General features: G+C 29.3%; 1 protein-coding gene across 2 annotated transcripts in view; it reads left to right on the plus strand.

Annotated features, from left to right (window-relative positions):
* LOC122270104 (calcitonin gene-related peptide type 1 receptor-like) overlaps positions 1–2,197 on the plus strand; it is a 264,250-nt gene extending 262,053 nt beyond the window's left edge. Inside the window, exon 15 of one of the 2 annotated variants that reach the window (XM_087160598.1) lies at positions 1,576–2,197. In XM_087160598.1, the coding sequence (XP_087016724.1) occupies positions 1,576–1,579 (4 nt within the window). In that variant the 3' untranslated portion in view covers positions 1,580–2,197. The remainder of the gene's footprint in view (positions 1–1,575) is intronic. The other variant, XM_087160597.1, reaches the window with a different exon arrangement.
* The last annotated feature ends 15,374 nt before the right edge of the window (positions 2,198–17,571 follow it).

Here is a 17,571-nt window from a genome sequence, read left to right on the forward strand (position 1 = left end):
TTGTTAGTGACTATCTGAGCGCGTGCGTCATCATTTTTGATTTTTTTTTTTTTTTTTTTTTTTTTTTTTTGATGATGAGCTGAATGTAATTATCAACATCCAATGCGTGAGGGAAATATTCAGTGGTAATAAAATTCAAAAGTTATGATCTTTACGTTTTTCATTTCATATCTGCTAAATATAAAATAAATTTTCCTCTTTTATCTATTGAAAAAAATTTTATTTTTAAAATATTTATTTCATTTTGTATTTCTTCTTTTCATTTTTTTCCGTTAGTTTGTGTATGCCAAAAAAGTGGTCAAAATTCCAATTTGAATTAAAATGACAATAAATTCTGCTCAACCTATATAGGGAACAATTGCATCGTCATTCAATGGTGAGTCTCAGTTAAAATTTGAATGCGCTAGCTTGCTCGTAAGAGTTCACCATATACATTGACGATAGTACTTTAGGCATTATTATGACGATTATTCAGGGTGTGAAATGATCAATCATGAAGGAATTGCCATCAGAAACGGTCATTTCAGATCAGCACTTCAGTTCAGTGGTCTCTCACCCAGAAGAGAGAGATTTTTCAGGGTTAAACCCCTCCCCCTAGAAAACGCAAGCAAGGTATCATTCATTCGATTATCTGAAATTTATCTGTACTAAAAAAAAATATGACCTTAAAGTAAATTTTTATTTGAGAACGAAAGTTTTCTTTCTCATTGAGTAAATGATCTTTAAACAGAACATATAATTAAAACAGTTCGACACACTTTTTTTGAATATCTTTTTAAGGGAGGGAAAGAAACTATTTTCAAATGTAGAGAAAAGGAGGATGACTTCTTTGGTGTAATTGAACAGGCACAGGATCGACGATTATTAAATAATTATTAAATAAAATGATAAAAAAAGAATTAAAAACTATTTTTTGCATGGAATTATCTTTGGATAAGCGAATCTTATATGTGTGAGCAAAAATTTTTCAGTTTGCTTAATGTCTCGAAATTAAGCCTTTCTTAATTTCTTGCGAATAATGCATAAAGTAAAATTACCTTTAAGGGGTTCAATCTTTAGAAAAAAGTAAATCAAACGCCCTTCTGACCAAACTATTAATAACCTATTTTTACCCAATCTATATATTTTGTATTTTAACTATGTCGATAAATAATAAATTTTTTGATTGCGTAATAAAAAATTTTATTGATGAAAAATAACTATTAGTTTAAAGACTTTATTTATTGCAATATTTAAAATAATACAGTGTTCAAAATTCGTGAAAAATAAAACTAAGATAATTAATTTTAAACCCCCCGCCCTAGAATGATTTTCTGGGTGCTTCAATTCATTGAAAATTTGTGTGAATTATTATTTCACCTTCGCAGACACGAAAGTAAATTAAAAAGTCACATTATGTTTCGGAACAGAATTTGTAACAAAAAAAAATATATATTTACCATTGGGAACACGTCAGTTCCGAACAGCATTCATTTGCAGATCTAACATTGTTTTTTCACACATATTAAAAATTTTTTTCTGAATACGATAAAAGTGAATATCATGTGTAGTAAATGAAATATATTGTTGTTGCAGGTGAGAGATATGATGAGAGAATCTGTGCATCGCATGCGCTTACGGTATTCAGTGGCCGAGAGGAAGACTGTTGTGCACCTTCCAGACCTTAACACGGCCATGACCACTCAGTGTCACAACAAGAATTCCACGAAGAGAGAATCGTATTCTATAGAAGAAGTTTCGGATTTCTTCTGACTTCTTATTTATTGCTATTCCAAGATCAGTTTCGGATTTTTTTTTTTAATGAATCTTGAAATTCCGCGCTCGACAGTTCATTGCCGTGAAAAGAAAATCTTATTTTAAAGAGAAGAGACTTCCTTTTTAATCATTTCTTTACACACGGATCACATCAAGAAATCCTCGAAAAAATCTTATTCCATACTAGAGTAAATGGAAGGACGAAATGGGTATTCATTCAATTGCAATTCTATGGTCAATGTTAGACTCCCGCTATTCATTCCATCGTGGTTCAATGATTAGCAGATTAATAAGAATTCCTTGAATAAATTTTGCTATTGAAATTCCGTGATCAGCAATTTAACAAGAACACCGCGAAGGGAAATCTGAAAGAAAAGTGACTTCTTTTTGACTCATTTCATGACACGTGATCATCAGTGCATCAAAGAATCCGCAAAAGAAATCTTACTCCTTCGAAGTGGAAATGCAGGTCGAAATGAAGATTCATTCGATTGCAATTCTAAGGTCAATGTCGGACTCCCGCCATTTATTTTATCGCGATTCAATGATTAGCATATCAATAGGAATTTCTTGAGAGGAGAATCTTCTTCTACAACCAAACTGTCTGGCTTCTTCTAACTTATTCCATTGCAATTCCATGAACATTGTAAGAATCTGTGTTAACGGGGAATTGAAATAACTGATACAAGATTCCAGCGTATCTCCTTGAATTTCAAATGATAATGAACAAATATTTAAAAACATTCTAATCGTGTTACCTTCCACCACTTAAAATGTCCAAATTTATAAGAAACTATTGAATCGATTTTCAAGGAACCTTCCTATAGTTTAAAATCCTCTATTTTTCCTGAATCGTGTTAGTTATTTTAATACAAAAAATTTATAGTATGACATTTCTGTCGAAAATTGACTATAAATACGTTTAAGCGATAAAGAAATCGATTTTTAAAACATAACCAAGTATAAAAATGTTGACTTTCATAAAGAAAAAGTAAAAATTGGATATGAAGGCAATAGATCCTGAGAAAAATAATCTTTTATACAAAAAAAATTATCACTTTTATTCTATCTGCGAGATTCATTCTATCTTATTCTATCTCGAGACTGAAAAGGAGTACAAAAATATAACTAATATTTTTGTTTAAAACTTAATATTACAAGTCGCCAAATCATTAAACCTGCCCTACATTCATCATTTAAATTTACAGAAAAAATCCAATTGTATGCACTATATGCTATTAAGCATCAATTGCGGATAAGTACATTTAATCTTATTCATTGGGTTGATGTAAAAGGTGTACAACTAATGTATAGAAGATTCGTACAATAAATTTTATACTGTGCATAAAAAATATATTACTCGGATACAAATTTTTGTTCATAGTTGCTGTCATTTTTGGTGTTAAGATAAATTAAGTACATTTTTATGAACAGAACTGTAATTATCGTGCGAAAGATCATATGAATGACGAAATAACAATTATTTTAAAAAATTAGCACGTATATACGAGGGTTGTTGTTTTTTTTTAAGTAAAGGGCCAAATTAATTTTCATATCCTAATTACGCTTCTCTTTTTTTTCAGCATAGTTACCAAGTTTGTTCAAACACTTATCACGCCTTTCGACTCAATTTAGAATACAAACTTGCCTCCTGCTCCGTTAACCAAGTGGTCACGGCCGTTTTCACGTATTCGTTACCGTTGTAGTGATTGCCGCCAAAATGATGTTTGAAATATTGGAAAAGATGAAAATCACTCAGCGCAAGGTTTGGTCTGTAGGAAAGGGAGGTCCAAAACTTCCCTACCAAACGAGTCCAATAAAACTGGGATCTGAGCTGCAGAGAGAGTCATTGTCATAGAGTAGCAAAATTCCTTGTAAGCATGGCAGGGAATTTTGCTACTTCACAAATCTGCCAGTGAATGTATGCAGCAGACAGGTTTTTTGACGACTAAAAAGGCATCACTTATTGTATATCGTGCTTGGCTGGCGGTTTCTTAACTTAGAACATTTCAATGACATAGAACTGACCTTACAGTTTCCCTACACACGTGCAACTGAACAGAGTTGTTCCCAAGGAATGCTGGACGCGACTCACGCGTCACCTGTTAGAGTTCACAACAAAACGGCTCTTACTTAAAAATCAACCCTCGTATTTCTAAAAATGTGCTTGTTTTCTTAAACAAATTTTTTACAAGTAAAGCCTTTAAATTGATTCTTATGAGGCTAAAACTTATGTCAGTAAACTAGCAAACAAAGAATGAATAGATAAATAAATAAAACTGTAACAATGAAAAAAAAAATTTAAAAATGTGACTACATGTACTGTAAAAATTGTTAGCTACTTTAGTTAAAAAAATTATTCAATTTAGTTAAAAATTTCTTTTTAGACAACAACGAAAATAGTGGCAACTATACACCAATTTTTTTTTACAATGTACCATTAAATATCCGAAAAGTATAATCGAATGCGCGATATAACACGGATTAATTTTAAATTTCGGATTCATATTATTAACTTTCGTACAATTTGTAATAATAATATCATTTTCATACAGTTGAATTTCGGAATAGGATATCAGAATGTGTGATTTAATGTTTACAATTCAATTACTCCTCAATTACCGACCTTCATACAATTCTCGAAAATCAGTATGCATTTTCATACCGATAATTTTGGAGCATTCTTACCGAGTGTGTGATATAACAATTAATCTTCAATTATCGATTCGTACATGTAATCTTCATACAATTCGTAAAAATCTGTATCCATTTAGTGTGCATTTTCATATAAATAAATTTATCCGAATGTGGATCTACCGCGTACAATTAATATTCAATTACCGAGTCAAACTAATAATCTTTGTAGAATTGTAAAAATATTGTTTACTTTTCTTGTGCATTTTTATACAAATCAATTTGGATCCGTTTACCCGAATGAACGATACAATGTAGGGCCTTTGTACTAGTTTTATACAGTGAAACATCCAGGAAAGAGCACCTCTATTGACGACCACTTTTTAGGGAGGCACTGAATTTTTTCCATGGACTTTGTGTTAAAGAAAACCTTTAGAAGAGACCATTAAAACCTATCCCAACCACCGGGCAAACATCAGCAAAGACTAAAAAATATCAAAACAAAAAATTTTGAACAAATCTAACAAGTAGATTAAAATGTATTCAAAATATTTGTGCGGGGCTCTTATTTAGAGAGCTCTCTTTGAGGACGACAACCTCATGTTGCAGTCAGTAAGGACGATGCTATCAATGATTTAGAGTTGGAAGTTAAATTAGGAAAAACGAGTTATTTTAGGAAAAACAAGCATCTCAAATGAACAACCCTCTTCTCATCTTTAAAAGCTAACTCATTTTTATGATATAAAATTAAATGCAAACTTAAACAAAATAAAAAATAATATTTTTAAAAACCACGTTTTCGTAGTGGAGAATAATATTTAAAAAAAAATTTGAAAAACGAAAAACGTGGGGCGCATGAAATACATAACAGTAATGTTATATTAGTGTGTGTATGTGTGCTCTTGAGAATATGTGTATATACAGGTATATCTGTAATTGTAATTGTATCTGAATGTGGATGTGGAATATGTTTGTGTATATGCATATGTATGTGGATGTATATGTGACTGTGCATGTGTATGAGTAAGAAAATGTGTATATGTACTGTTATGTATTTCCTGCGCCCCACGTTTTTCGGTTTTCAATTTTTTTTTAATTATTATTCACCCCTACAAAAACGTGGTTTTTAAAGATATTATTTTTTATTTTGAATTTTTTTATTTTAAATTATAATTTTTTTAATTTTTATTTTATATTTTTTAAAAATTATTACTTTTCAATTATTATTCTTCACTACAAAAAACGTGGTTTTTAAAAATATATATTTTTATTTAGATTATTTTTCTTAGTCAAGAGTAGTCAAGACTACTACAAGACCACTACTAAAATAATAGAACTTTCATTTTAAATTAGGGATACAAAAGTCTTTATAGAAAAACAATACCTTTACAACTTTCATTAGTTTTATGCTGATGACAACCAAAACAATCTGGAAATGAATGAGGAAAAACTGGATCCTACCACGTGATTTTTCAGCCAATAAAAATACTCCGACGGTAAAAAATTTTTCACCTGACATGTAATACTAATTTGAAATAATGGAATCGACAACAAAAGACAATCTCAAAAATATTTTTTTTTTTAAATTTTAATTTCATTTTACTTTGTATGTCTTTTTTCTCTTAATTTTCATGCATTGTCATTCAATTCTGAACTATGTGCCAAATTTGAAGTTTGTAGCTAGTCGGGAAGTTAGTTTAAAATCGATTACAAAATTCCACCCGGACAGACATACACGAAGGCAAGTTTATATAAACGTGGTAAAATGATAATTGTTTATTTTAAGAAAAAAATGTCTTTATCATCGGTAAATTTGTTTTTACACATTATTATATTAGTTGGTATCATGTTTATAGACGCTATGTTTAATTCATAGCTCGGCCTTTTCATGGCGCCAACAGAAGTGTCATTTATGCACCAAGAAAATGACGGTGTCATTTTCGAAAAATCATGCACCTTCGATAACAGTTTTGAAGTTAATGGAGGTAACCTCTTTGAATGACCCACCTCCATCAACGACCATTTTAATGTGGAACGGACAGTGGTCGCTACCGAGAAGTTTCACTGCAGTTTGATTTAAGAGTGATGTAGAGGAATTTTTTATTGCATTTTTTATTCAAATTTTACAATTACGCGTTCCTTTAGAGCATTTTTTAAAAAAAATGTAACATTTCTCTTATATTCTTCACTAGTGATAATAACCTTTTAAACAATTCAACGTGTTCGGAGAAATAATATAACTGTGTCTTATAATGTTATAAATGTAAAATTTGAAATTATACGCGTGTGAATCTGCATTATTTTTCACTATTTATTACCCTATAAATATGTTGATACATTCGAAATCTACGAGACAAATATTTATGAAGTGTCACAAATTGCGAATTTATTATACAGTAAGGAACCGATTATCCGGAACGATCGGGACCATCGCTATTCCGGATAACTGATTTTTCCGGTTTTCTGAATCGCTACAAAAAGCCGTTTTTTTTTATTGTTAAACCCAACTAAAAAAAAAATTTTGAAAATAATCTTAAAAAGAAGAAAAAACGATGAAGTAAAATAGAAAGAAAAATCCTATGAGGAAAAAAAAAAATTTTTGAAAATGGCGGGAAAATTTATCGAATTTCGTTCCGGTTTTTTGGTTTTCCGGTTTTCTGATTTCCGGATAACGGGTTCCGTACTGTATTTAGTTTGTAATTTTTCTCTGTATATGTTTATTACAAATCATGTGTCAATGACTATGAAATAAAAGTAATATTTGTCAATATATAATATTATTCTAAAATTCATATTTGTGAAATTACATATAAAAATTATATTTTTGTGAAATTTGAAATGATGAATGAAAATCTGCATTATTTTTATTATTTTTTCCATTTAAATATGTTGATAGGTTCGATATCTGTATGGCAAATACTGAGTATCATTAATCGTAAATTTATGATATTTAGTCTGTAATTTTTCTCTGTTTATGTTTATTACAAATCCTGTGCCAATGTGACTGAAATAAAAATAATATTTCTCATTATATAATAATATTACTCTAACCATGTCCAGTATAACAATGTCACTTAATAGGGTTAAAGGAAAATTATTTGAAAAAAAACAGGAATTCTTACAGTTCAATACATTTTGAGTATTGGTATTTTTAACAACTTGTTTTTTGCTTTAATTCTAATCAGTACATTTTCTAAGAATATTCTTACTTAGGAAATCTTATCATATTCGTTAAAGCATTCATAATATTATCGAGATTCTATGAAAAATATATTTAAATTCGATGCAAAAGTAAAAGGCGTATCATGTGTAGATAAATGCGTGTGGATCTATTATCTAACGTTAAATAAAATTTATATAAAAGACGTTATAAAATCTATGAATATTCAATCTTCATCAATGAATAATAATTCTTCATGCACCGAAACCCTTTATATTTTGAATAAACATTGAGCTTCTAATTTTCTCATTACTTCAAAAATGAGATAATAAATTGTCTCTTGTAAACTAGAAAAGTAAATCCTGAACTTAGCGGAATATTATAAAGATAGAGTATCAAATTAATTAGCTTTCGTTGATGTGTACATATTTATTTTCGTTAATTAACACTATAGTACTTGACGGTGTTAGTATACACAGTTTAGGGATTGGAAAATTTTATAGAAAAGGAAATAGGTTAAACAAGATTATATTTTTGAAAACTTAATAGATTAAGTTGAAATATTTGTCTCATCCGTAAACATTAAATTTTGAAATTAAAATTCTACGAGTATCCTTTATAAGTTAAATCAATTAATACTATTTCATCCCAAACGGTAGACTAGTGTTATCCTTTAAAGAATGACTTTCTCGAGATGAAATAAAATGTAAGCTCATGAAACGCTGGAAGCGTTTAATCTGCAATTTTAATTAAAATTTTGAATTTATGCATTCGTTTTGCCCGTAAAAAGAGCACACATCTAAAATTTATATTTAACCAATTCGTTTCAAGGGTTTCAAAAATTAGTATTATTTTCTCCATTTTATAATATAATATTACCTTACAATTTGTTTTTATGTTATAACTAAGGCCCGGATTTTGATGACATTTGCATTTTTGGACATTTTTTGTCTATTAGAGCATTTTTTTAGATTTATAGGGCATTTTTCTTGAAATTTTGGGGCGTATTTTGCATTTTAATGCATTTTTTAAAGTTTTCTGTTAATTTTTTACAATTTTTATTATTTTTTATCAATTTTCATTATTACACTGGCTTCCAAACAATGAAGAAAATCTACTGAATATTAACAGGTGAAGTAAAATCTTTTCAAATTGAAGAAGAATTGTCAGTAAGTAAGACCGTCTTTTTCAAGTACGCACCTATAACATCAGTAGACGTTGAAAGAAGCTTCTGCAGGAATGAAAATTTACTTTCAGACAAGAGACGCTCGTTTACATTTCAAATTATCAAAAAACATTTAATAATCCAATGTAATTCTGATATTTAGTAATATTATGAGATGGAAGTTGCTATATCCATTAAAGCTTCTATACAAAATAAAAATATTTTGGTGTCAATATATTTTCCTTTTTTTGTTATTTTAGGATATAAAACATATTTTTCAAACTTTAATGAGCGTAGAACAAGTATTGCATTGCTTTATATCTTTTAAATGACTCATAATAATTTTAAAGAGCAAAAAATATTTTAATTCAATATTTTTACTTTTCTTAAGGCATTTTTTGCGCAATTTTTGCATTTTTAAGGGCATTTTTTGCACTTTTTAAGGGCATTAGTTGAGATTTTTTAGATCATCAAAATCCGGGCTCTAGTTATAACCATCGTTGAACAGTCGACCCAATTTTAAATCGCTTTGCTCGCTCATTGGATAAGTTCTTAACTTCTAGCTTTTGTATACTTTTTTGAACACTGAAGTTCCGAAAACTTTTCACTGTAGAAAATTCTAAAAATGTGCATTTCAATATTAATTTGAAATTGCAGACAGTTCACATGTTTTTTTTAATCACACTATTCTAAATTTCAGTTGTTGAGAAAAGTAACTGTTGTAAGTTTTGTTTCAAAGTCTTTCCCACCAGAGGGCTCAAACCATGTGTTGTAAAACAATATGAAATAGTACTGAACGCCGGATGTAAAGCATCGGCTTCGATGAAGATAATTTTGTGAGAATTTTTTTGATAATTCGGTGAGAATTCACCCGATTAGACATATGATGCTCACTACGTGCTCTTGCGCGCCGAAGCCTATCAATTAAAACGTATTAGCTTTTTATATAATATGGATTAGCCATATGATGCTCACTACGTGCTCTTGCTCGCCGAATCCAATCAATTAAAAATGAAAACTGTTGCCAGCGCGAGAAAAGAAATATCATCGGTTTTATTGATACATACGTACGTATTAGCGTTTTATATAATATAGATTACCGAGGGCAATTTAATATTATTGTTGTAAATGTCATACCAGTCTTTTAACCGCGCATACTCTCTGAGAAGGCGAAATGAACAATAAGGTGATCCCCGACTCGGGAGTATGACACCCCTAATCCTTACTCCAAATTCCTGTTAGATCCATAATATTACCCAATATTAGATAGTAACTATTGTTGTAAGTTTGGACTTAGGAACGCATCTGCAATTCTCAGGCCATTATCTGCTCACATTACAGTCGCCCAAAGGCATAACCCATGGATGGAGTCCGCTTCGCAGACAGGCACTCCGTATCGAATCTCAGTCCAAAGAAAATAATTATTTTAAAAAAAAGGCCAGCGAATGACTTCTCATCTGGGTCACGTCAACCTATTTAGTAGAGAGAAGATTTAGTTCGGTCTTCCAACTTCTCACAAAACAAAGAAGTAAGAATGGACATTTGCTTCAAAGGAGATCAATACTTAAATCTGTGTGCCTGAAATTCACATTTTAACTGAAATTTACCGAACACAAGGCAGTCATTGAAGAGGTGAAAATGAACAAGTTAGTTCGCAAATTTTCAGTTTTTTTACTCACATTTTAGTGGATAACGTTTTAAATTTTTCCAGATTACATTAAAAAAATTTATTTCAAAAAAATTACTTTTGTTCCAATTGGGTATAATATAAAAAAAACACAACTACTTCCACTTAGTAGGAATAACATTTACCATGACGCAATGCTAAATTCTATGCTACTATCCACATAAAGCAATTATTAATCAAAAATCGAATATCAATTACTTTTCTTTATAATGCAATAAAATCTGGCGAGCAGCTATTTAAACGATCAAACACTTCGTTTGTTTATTTGTGGCTTGAAGTTAGGCTCGCAGAAAATGCCGTTCATGGGTTAAATTTAGTAGGAATAACACAACCTGTGACGTAGGCTATAGTATACCCAATTATTTCGCTTCAAATATCACATCTATTTTATTTTTAAAAATTGAAAAGGATATACATTTTTTTTTTAATTTTCTAAAGTGACTGGATAAAATTGCTTCATTATTTACATTTTTAATTTAAATTAAAATCAGATATAATTTAGCTTATATTCAAATTTATTGATGCTCACTTGCACCCATATATCGTGTGTTTTGTTTTTCAATCAAAAAGAAAAAGGTGATGATAAATGTTAGCCTACTTCTAGAGGGGGGAGGAGGGCAACACACAGTCAGAAACCGCTACTTTTATGCATGCAGATATATGAATATTATTATTGAACATATCAAGCATTTCCTATGTGCTTCAGGCATGGAAATGCATATTTAATTAGTTCCATAAATCTGTTTCATAATTCGCATTACACTCACACAATCTCAGTGAACATGACTCCACTAAAGGAGTTGGGTTGTCTCTTCATAATTGAATGGAATTATTCTGTAGTTTTGAGTGTGAATTTGAACCAGTTTATGAAACATATTATCTGCCTCTACAATTTTAAAATGCATTTGTTATTCAAAGATTGGTTCGATGCAGAACTTTCCGTTCATGGTAGTTTCTCTTTAGTAAAATAACTTAGTTAATTCTCATAAACATTATCATACATTTCTATGGATGACTGACTGAATTTAAACAATTTCTTCCAATTTCTTCTGAACTTAATTTCTTCCAATTTTAAAAATCTTGCGATTTTTAAAATTGGAAGAAATTAAGAAAACTTCCGGTGTATCCCTCCGCTTATGTTATGCTTAAGAGGCGGTGTGTGAACAGGCTTAATATTCTCCTACAAGTTTTATAGTTTAATTCGCTACCAATTTATTTAAACTTTTACAGGTGCTTTTCTCCAGGGTTACTTTCCCTTACTGGTAGAGTAGAAATAACTAAATTGCAATTAAATTATAGGCACATACAATTTTACATTTTGAATATGCCATGAAATAAAGAAGCATGCGTTTATATGTATATGTTAAAATAATCTTCGCTCAAATCTTTTCAAACTAAATTTAAATGTTAAATATGAAAAAGAAGTGCATACATTTTGCTACGACTTGAAGCATAAAAATTAAATCTTCGCGAAAAATTGATATCGAAGCCCAAAGTGTTTTTCAAGAGTAGTCCGAAATTTATCGAATCAGTGTTCGAACACATAGAAGAAAACCTTTTACAAATGGTTATACGATTTTTTTTTGACATTTCTCTAGTTAAAATCCTGGTGCACTTAAATTCGCACTTGAAATTAAAAATTCACGTTTTCTTGAAAGAAAATGGAGCTTAATATGTAAGCATAAAAAAAGCAGAGAATTCATTTTAGATCGCATAGAACACGGGAATATTTAATTAGTACTTTTGGAGAAACTTTTTCAATCTACATTCGATTCCAAATATAAAACGTCATCTAATTAAGATGTTCTGTTTGAAGGAATAAATTTCGAAATTCCCGTTTTTCTTAATTTTATGCATCATACTAAAATATTCAACTTTAATTAGATTCTTTAGTTTTAATTAAGGAAAAACTTGGATCATGATTTTTAAAACTTTTCCAGTAGAAATGCAAATTTTTTATTAAAAATAGTGCTCTTATATTTTGATTAAGATGCCTAGTGTTATCTGTATAAAAAATTAAATTATTCAATCAAGAGATTTAAATTAATTATAGAAACTACTTAAGACAAAAAAACTTAATGTGCATTCAACGAATTTATAAGTTATAAGCAGAAATTTTAATTATGGATTAAATTCAGTAAAAAGAGATGAGTTTAAAACTTAAAATATATGCGTATGTATATATTTATAAAACCTTTCAGAAGTTTAATATCTTGGAAAAAGGGGGAAATAGATCAGCAGTTACTAGTATTTGACCAAAATATTTTTCAGTGGAAGCTAATAAATTCTAGTTTCTCATTTTATCAGTTAACACATAGTAAGCTTGCGGAGTCTTCCGATGTCATTTGTTTCGTTGGAAGTTAGATTGAAAGAACCCTTTACACTACAAGATCAATCTGACCCGGAAGTCGTCTTACGACGAATTTTGACCACTAGTGCCATCTGTGCTTAGCTTCACACGGTTAAACATCGATTCGAAATAATAAAGTATGTAGCATTTTTCCAATGTAAAGAAAATTACTTTGCCTGCATAACACTGCAAAGTATTTTTTTTTCTATCCCTTAGATGGAACTAGATAATTCTATACAATGTTTCATTGATTTATCGAAACCAAAATGTTCAATCACGCACCGTTTTTACACGAGAAAAGTCGTCAATGTTCAAGCAAACTTCCTTAAGCATTGAAAGAAAGATACCCAAATGGTGTTCCATTGAGCTTTAGGGTTCCGTAGAAGGATCACCGTAGAGTTAGGATATTCCGTACAGTTAGGATATTTTTTAACCGGTTAAAATTTTCAAAATCTGTAATTAAAACTATATTAATTAATAAAATCCAATTTTTATTTAATAATCCATTTTTTAATAAATATTTCTAATTTTCCGTAGTATTTAAGCACACGGACTTCTTGGTCTTTCTCTCTAAATGGAAGAACGTATTTAGGACGAAGCTCATGAAATTTAGTTTTCCCAATATTTAAATCTTCGCTCAAAGGATCTTCAGCTTTCAATTTCTGTCCTTTCAGTCAAGTCATTTCTGTGCATAGGAATTTTTATAGTTTTACAAACTTAGTTTAGAATTCTATAATCTCTTTCAAGTTTTATTAACTTGAATTAATTATAGAATAATCAAGCAAATCAACTAGCAAAGATTAACTCTTTTCAAAACTCTGAAAAAAATTATTTTAATCGAAAAACATCTGCAAATAAACATGCGCATAACCTAAATAATTTTAAAAATGTTCTATTCTAAAACTATGTTCTACTCTAATTAATCTTCTATTAACTGTTCTGTTGCTATTATTCCTAACGTAACTCAGAACAAATACACACGTTGCCATAAATGCAATTATTGTTTAAATTTAAAATACATATATTTTTTTTAATAAATGGAAGAATTTAGACACGTGTAAAATGAAGTAATTTGTCAATGTAATTAGTCATTACAAAAATAAATGACAACAGTGCAAATTTTATACGTTTTATGGTGTGTGATATAAATTCAGTGAAAGATATTTTTTTATCAAGCTCAAATGTTTATATAAGTTAGCGAAACTGTATTTTGCAACTTGTCATGTCTGTAATGTTGCGTACATGACCAATTTAAAAATTTTATAAAAATATTAAATAAAAAAAATAATAATTTTTTAAAAATCATAATAATACAACACTGCAAATAGTTGAAAGAAATCCATTTTTTAAGAAAATAGATCTTTTAATTGCTTTGTTTCAATGAAATTTGAAAAAAAAATCATTAAAAAGTAAACATGATATCTCATAAACACCCCATATTTAAATACTAAATGTAAAAATAACATTTTTTCTGTCATTAATTATGTAAATACAATCTATCTCTTAAAATATTATGTTAAATGATAAATATTAAATGCTGCAAGAGCAACAAAAAAAAATTTCTCTTCGTCATGTTCGCGACTTTTAAACTCAATTTTTTACATTTTATGCAATTTAAGGAAAGTGCATCACTTTTTTAAAAAAGCTAATTAAATATTCATAAAATACATTTAATGACCTTTAATTTGGTATGTAATTTATTAAATTTAATGAAAAAAAAATTTAAGCACGCCAGACTACAAATAGCGTGGAATCACCCTAATCTGAATAGTTATATTTTAAGTTTTAACTCTCTGTTAATTGCATTAAATGATTTTATAATGTATTCTATTCATCCACTTCCATTCTGATAAGCCTACTCCGAATTCTTCTTAATATTCATCTCCCTGTGTTACTTGTATGTTTGAGTTAGAAACTATGTTTATTTTTAGAGTAAGTCAGTGTATATATGTGTTCTAAATTAATGATTCTTAATTTACATAGTAAAAATACGAGTAACTTTACTAACTCTGATGTGTATTTTATCTCACTGCAATTATAAATGTTAATGCTACAAAATACAAAAAAAAAGATGGTTTCTACTTTGAACCACGTGACGTAGAAAACATTCATGGTGCTTTACTACTCCAAAATGGTGTTTCGCAACACCACTTGGGTGTAAACTAGTTACAACCATATTTGGTTTTAAAATAAACGAAAATTATTTTACAATTTACGGTAAAGTTTACCAGAAATCCAAACCTTGTCCTTCAGAAGTTACAGGAACAAATATATGCAATAAGAGTTTGAAGTGGAAAACACCAGTTGAAGCCGAAAAAACACAAATTCTAACTGTACAAAAGAGAAGCTTTAAAATATTTCCACAATGCCAACCAAGAATGTTCAATGATCAAACATCAATAATTACAAATTACCTTGGCCTAACAGCAAACTTACATGGAATGATCACGTCAAAAGCATTATAAACAAAGCAAACGCTGCAATAATAGTCATACGACCTTTAATTCACAATCAAAATAATCTAAAATTAAGATCTATCTTATTAATAATCAAAATAATCTAAGTCTCTAAAATTAAAGAAATTACTCTATACAATGACACGTCCAATACTTTCCTATGCCTCACCTGCCTGGTCAACAATACTACAGCGATACTACATGAAAAAACTAAATGTCAAAACAAGATCCTTTGAAAAATCACCTGCAACACAATGGTTCATCCGGAATACAAATATCCAGAAAGATCTGAAATTCCCAACTCCATCGCAGCACACATATAGACTTAATGTAGATTTTTTTTTATTTATTTTTCTTTGACAAAGCTACAAAATGCAATACAGCTAATTTTAACGAAATATTCAACTTTTAAAACTTCAGTAAAGACAAGAAATATAGACCAATAGCTGCACATTTCACATCCAGATATGCCAACTTGCTCAGGACAGCAAATATAATTTTTAAAGTGGTAGTTTATCAAATGTGATTTTCGATTTAATAAATTCAATTTAGTAGATTTTTATCAACCACTAATTCTAAATAATTCGTAGGCTTATAAAATTCACCACTTTATAGTGCTTATGTTTACCTCAACATCTACTGAAGAAATTAAACCAATGCCAAAACAAGATCCTTAGAAAAATAACCTGTGCAAGATGGTAAATCCGGAATACCAATATACATGCAGACCTCAAAATACCAACTCTATCACAGCATATATACAAGCTAGACGCAGATTTTTTCGATAAAGCCATAGAATGTAAAACAGCAAATTTTAATGAAATCTTTAAATTTGAAAATTATATCAAAGATAAAAACTACAGACCAATAGCTGCACATTTCACCTCCGACGCCTCATATCATAACTATCAAAACAAATAATTTCATCAACCTTTCTGAAAATAGCGTTTACTCATGCTGATACAATTCTGAACAACTCCAAAATCAAACAAACACAGTTTAGAGCAAGCTGCTCAATTTATTTTTGATTCCTTTTTAGTTATTCAAGCAAAGAGCTTGAAACATTCATAAAAGCAACTCCATTGCCTGCTTACCTCATTGCTCAACCAAAACTGTTCCAAAATTCCAGATGAATGGGATAGGGGACGCTTCGCGGCCCAGGTGCCCAATAAAATCAAAACACTAGGACTAGGACTAGTGCTTATGTCATGCTATACCTTTTAAAAAGCAAGAAAAATAGTCAAATATTAGCAAAATTTACTTTGTAGTTATTTACTGTTCTTTTAATTATTTTTGCGTGTCCGGAGCAGTTGGCATCATATATATATACACCGAATATAGCTCAAGAATTGCAGAATCTTGATCGTAAAAAGTGCGAGTTTATTTCTAATAATAGATCTGTTTGTTTTTTTCCTTTTTAGGGCTAGAGAGTTTTTAGGAAAACGCTATTTAATTATTCGCAAATAATTTCTCGTTGTTTTTTTGTTTGAAAAAGTATCGGTGATTCCTACATTCGTAACTTCTGAAAAACTGATTATTTGATAAAATGTGAATTGTTCACATATGTGTTAACTGATAAAATGTGAAACTAGAATTTATTAGCTTCCACTGAAAAATGTTTTGGTCAAATACTAGTAACTGCTGATCTATTTTTTCCCTTTATCCAAGATATTAAACTTCTGAAAGGTTTTATAAATATATACATACACATATATATAAAGTTTTTAACTCATCTCTTTTTACTGAATTTAGTCCATAATTAAAATTTCTGCTTATAACTATTAATATAGTTTAATGCACATTAAGCATTTTTGTCTCAAGTAATTACTATAACTAGCTTAAATATCTTGATTGGGTAATTTAATTTTTTATACAGATATAACTAGGCTTCTTAATGAAAATATAAGAGCACTATTTTTCATAAAAAATTTGCATTTCTACTAGAAAAGTTTTAAAAATCATGATCCAAGTTTTTCCTTAATTAAAACTAAAGAATCTAATTAAAGTTGAATATTTTAGTATGATGCATAAGATTAAGAAAAACGGGAATTTCAAAATTTAATCCTTCAAGCAGAACATCTTAATTAGATGACGTTTTATATTTAGAATCGAATGTAGATTGAAAAAGTTTCTCCAAAAGTACTAATTAAATATTCCCGTGTTTTATGCTATCTAAAATGAATTCTCTGCTTTTTTTATGGTTACATATTAAGCTCCATTTTTCTTTTAAGAAAACGTGAATTTTTAATTTCAAGTGCGAATTTAAGTGCACCAGGATTTTAACTAGTTTGTAACAAATTAAACAAAAAAATTAAGAGAGAAATGTAAAAAAAAATCGTATAACGTTTGTTAAAGGTTTTCTTC

Source organism: Parasteatoda tepidariorum, chromosome 4 (genome assembly GCF_982258835.1).
Source record: "Parasteatoda tepidariorum strain Cologne lab strain chromosome 4, Ptep-v5.0, whole genome shotgun sequence".
Lineage (NCBI taxonomy): Eukaryota > Metazoa > Arthropoda > Arachnida > Araneae > Theridiidae > Parasteatoda > Parasteatoda tepidariorum.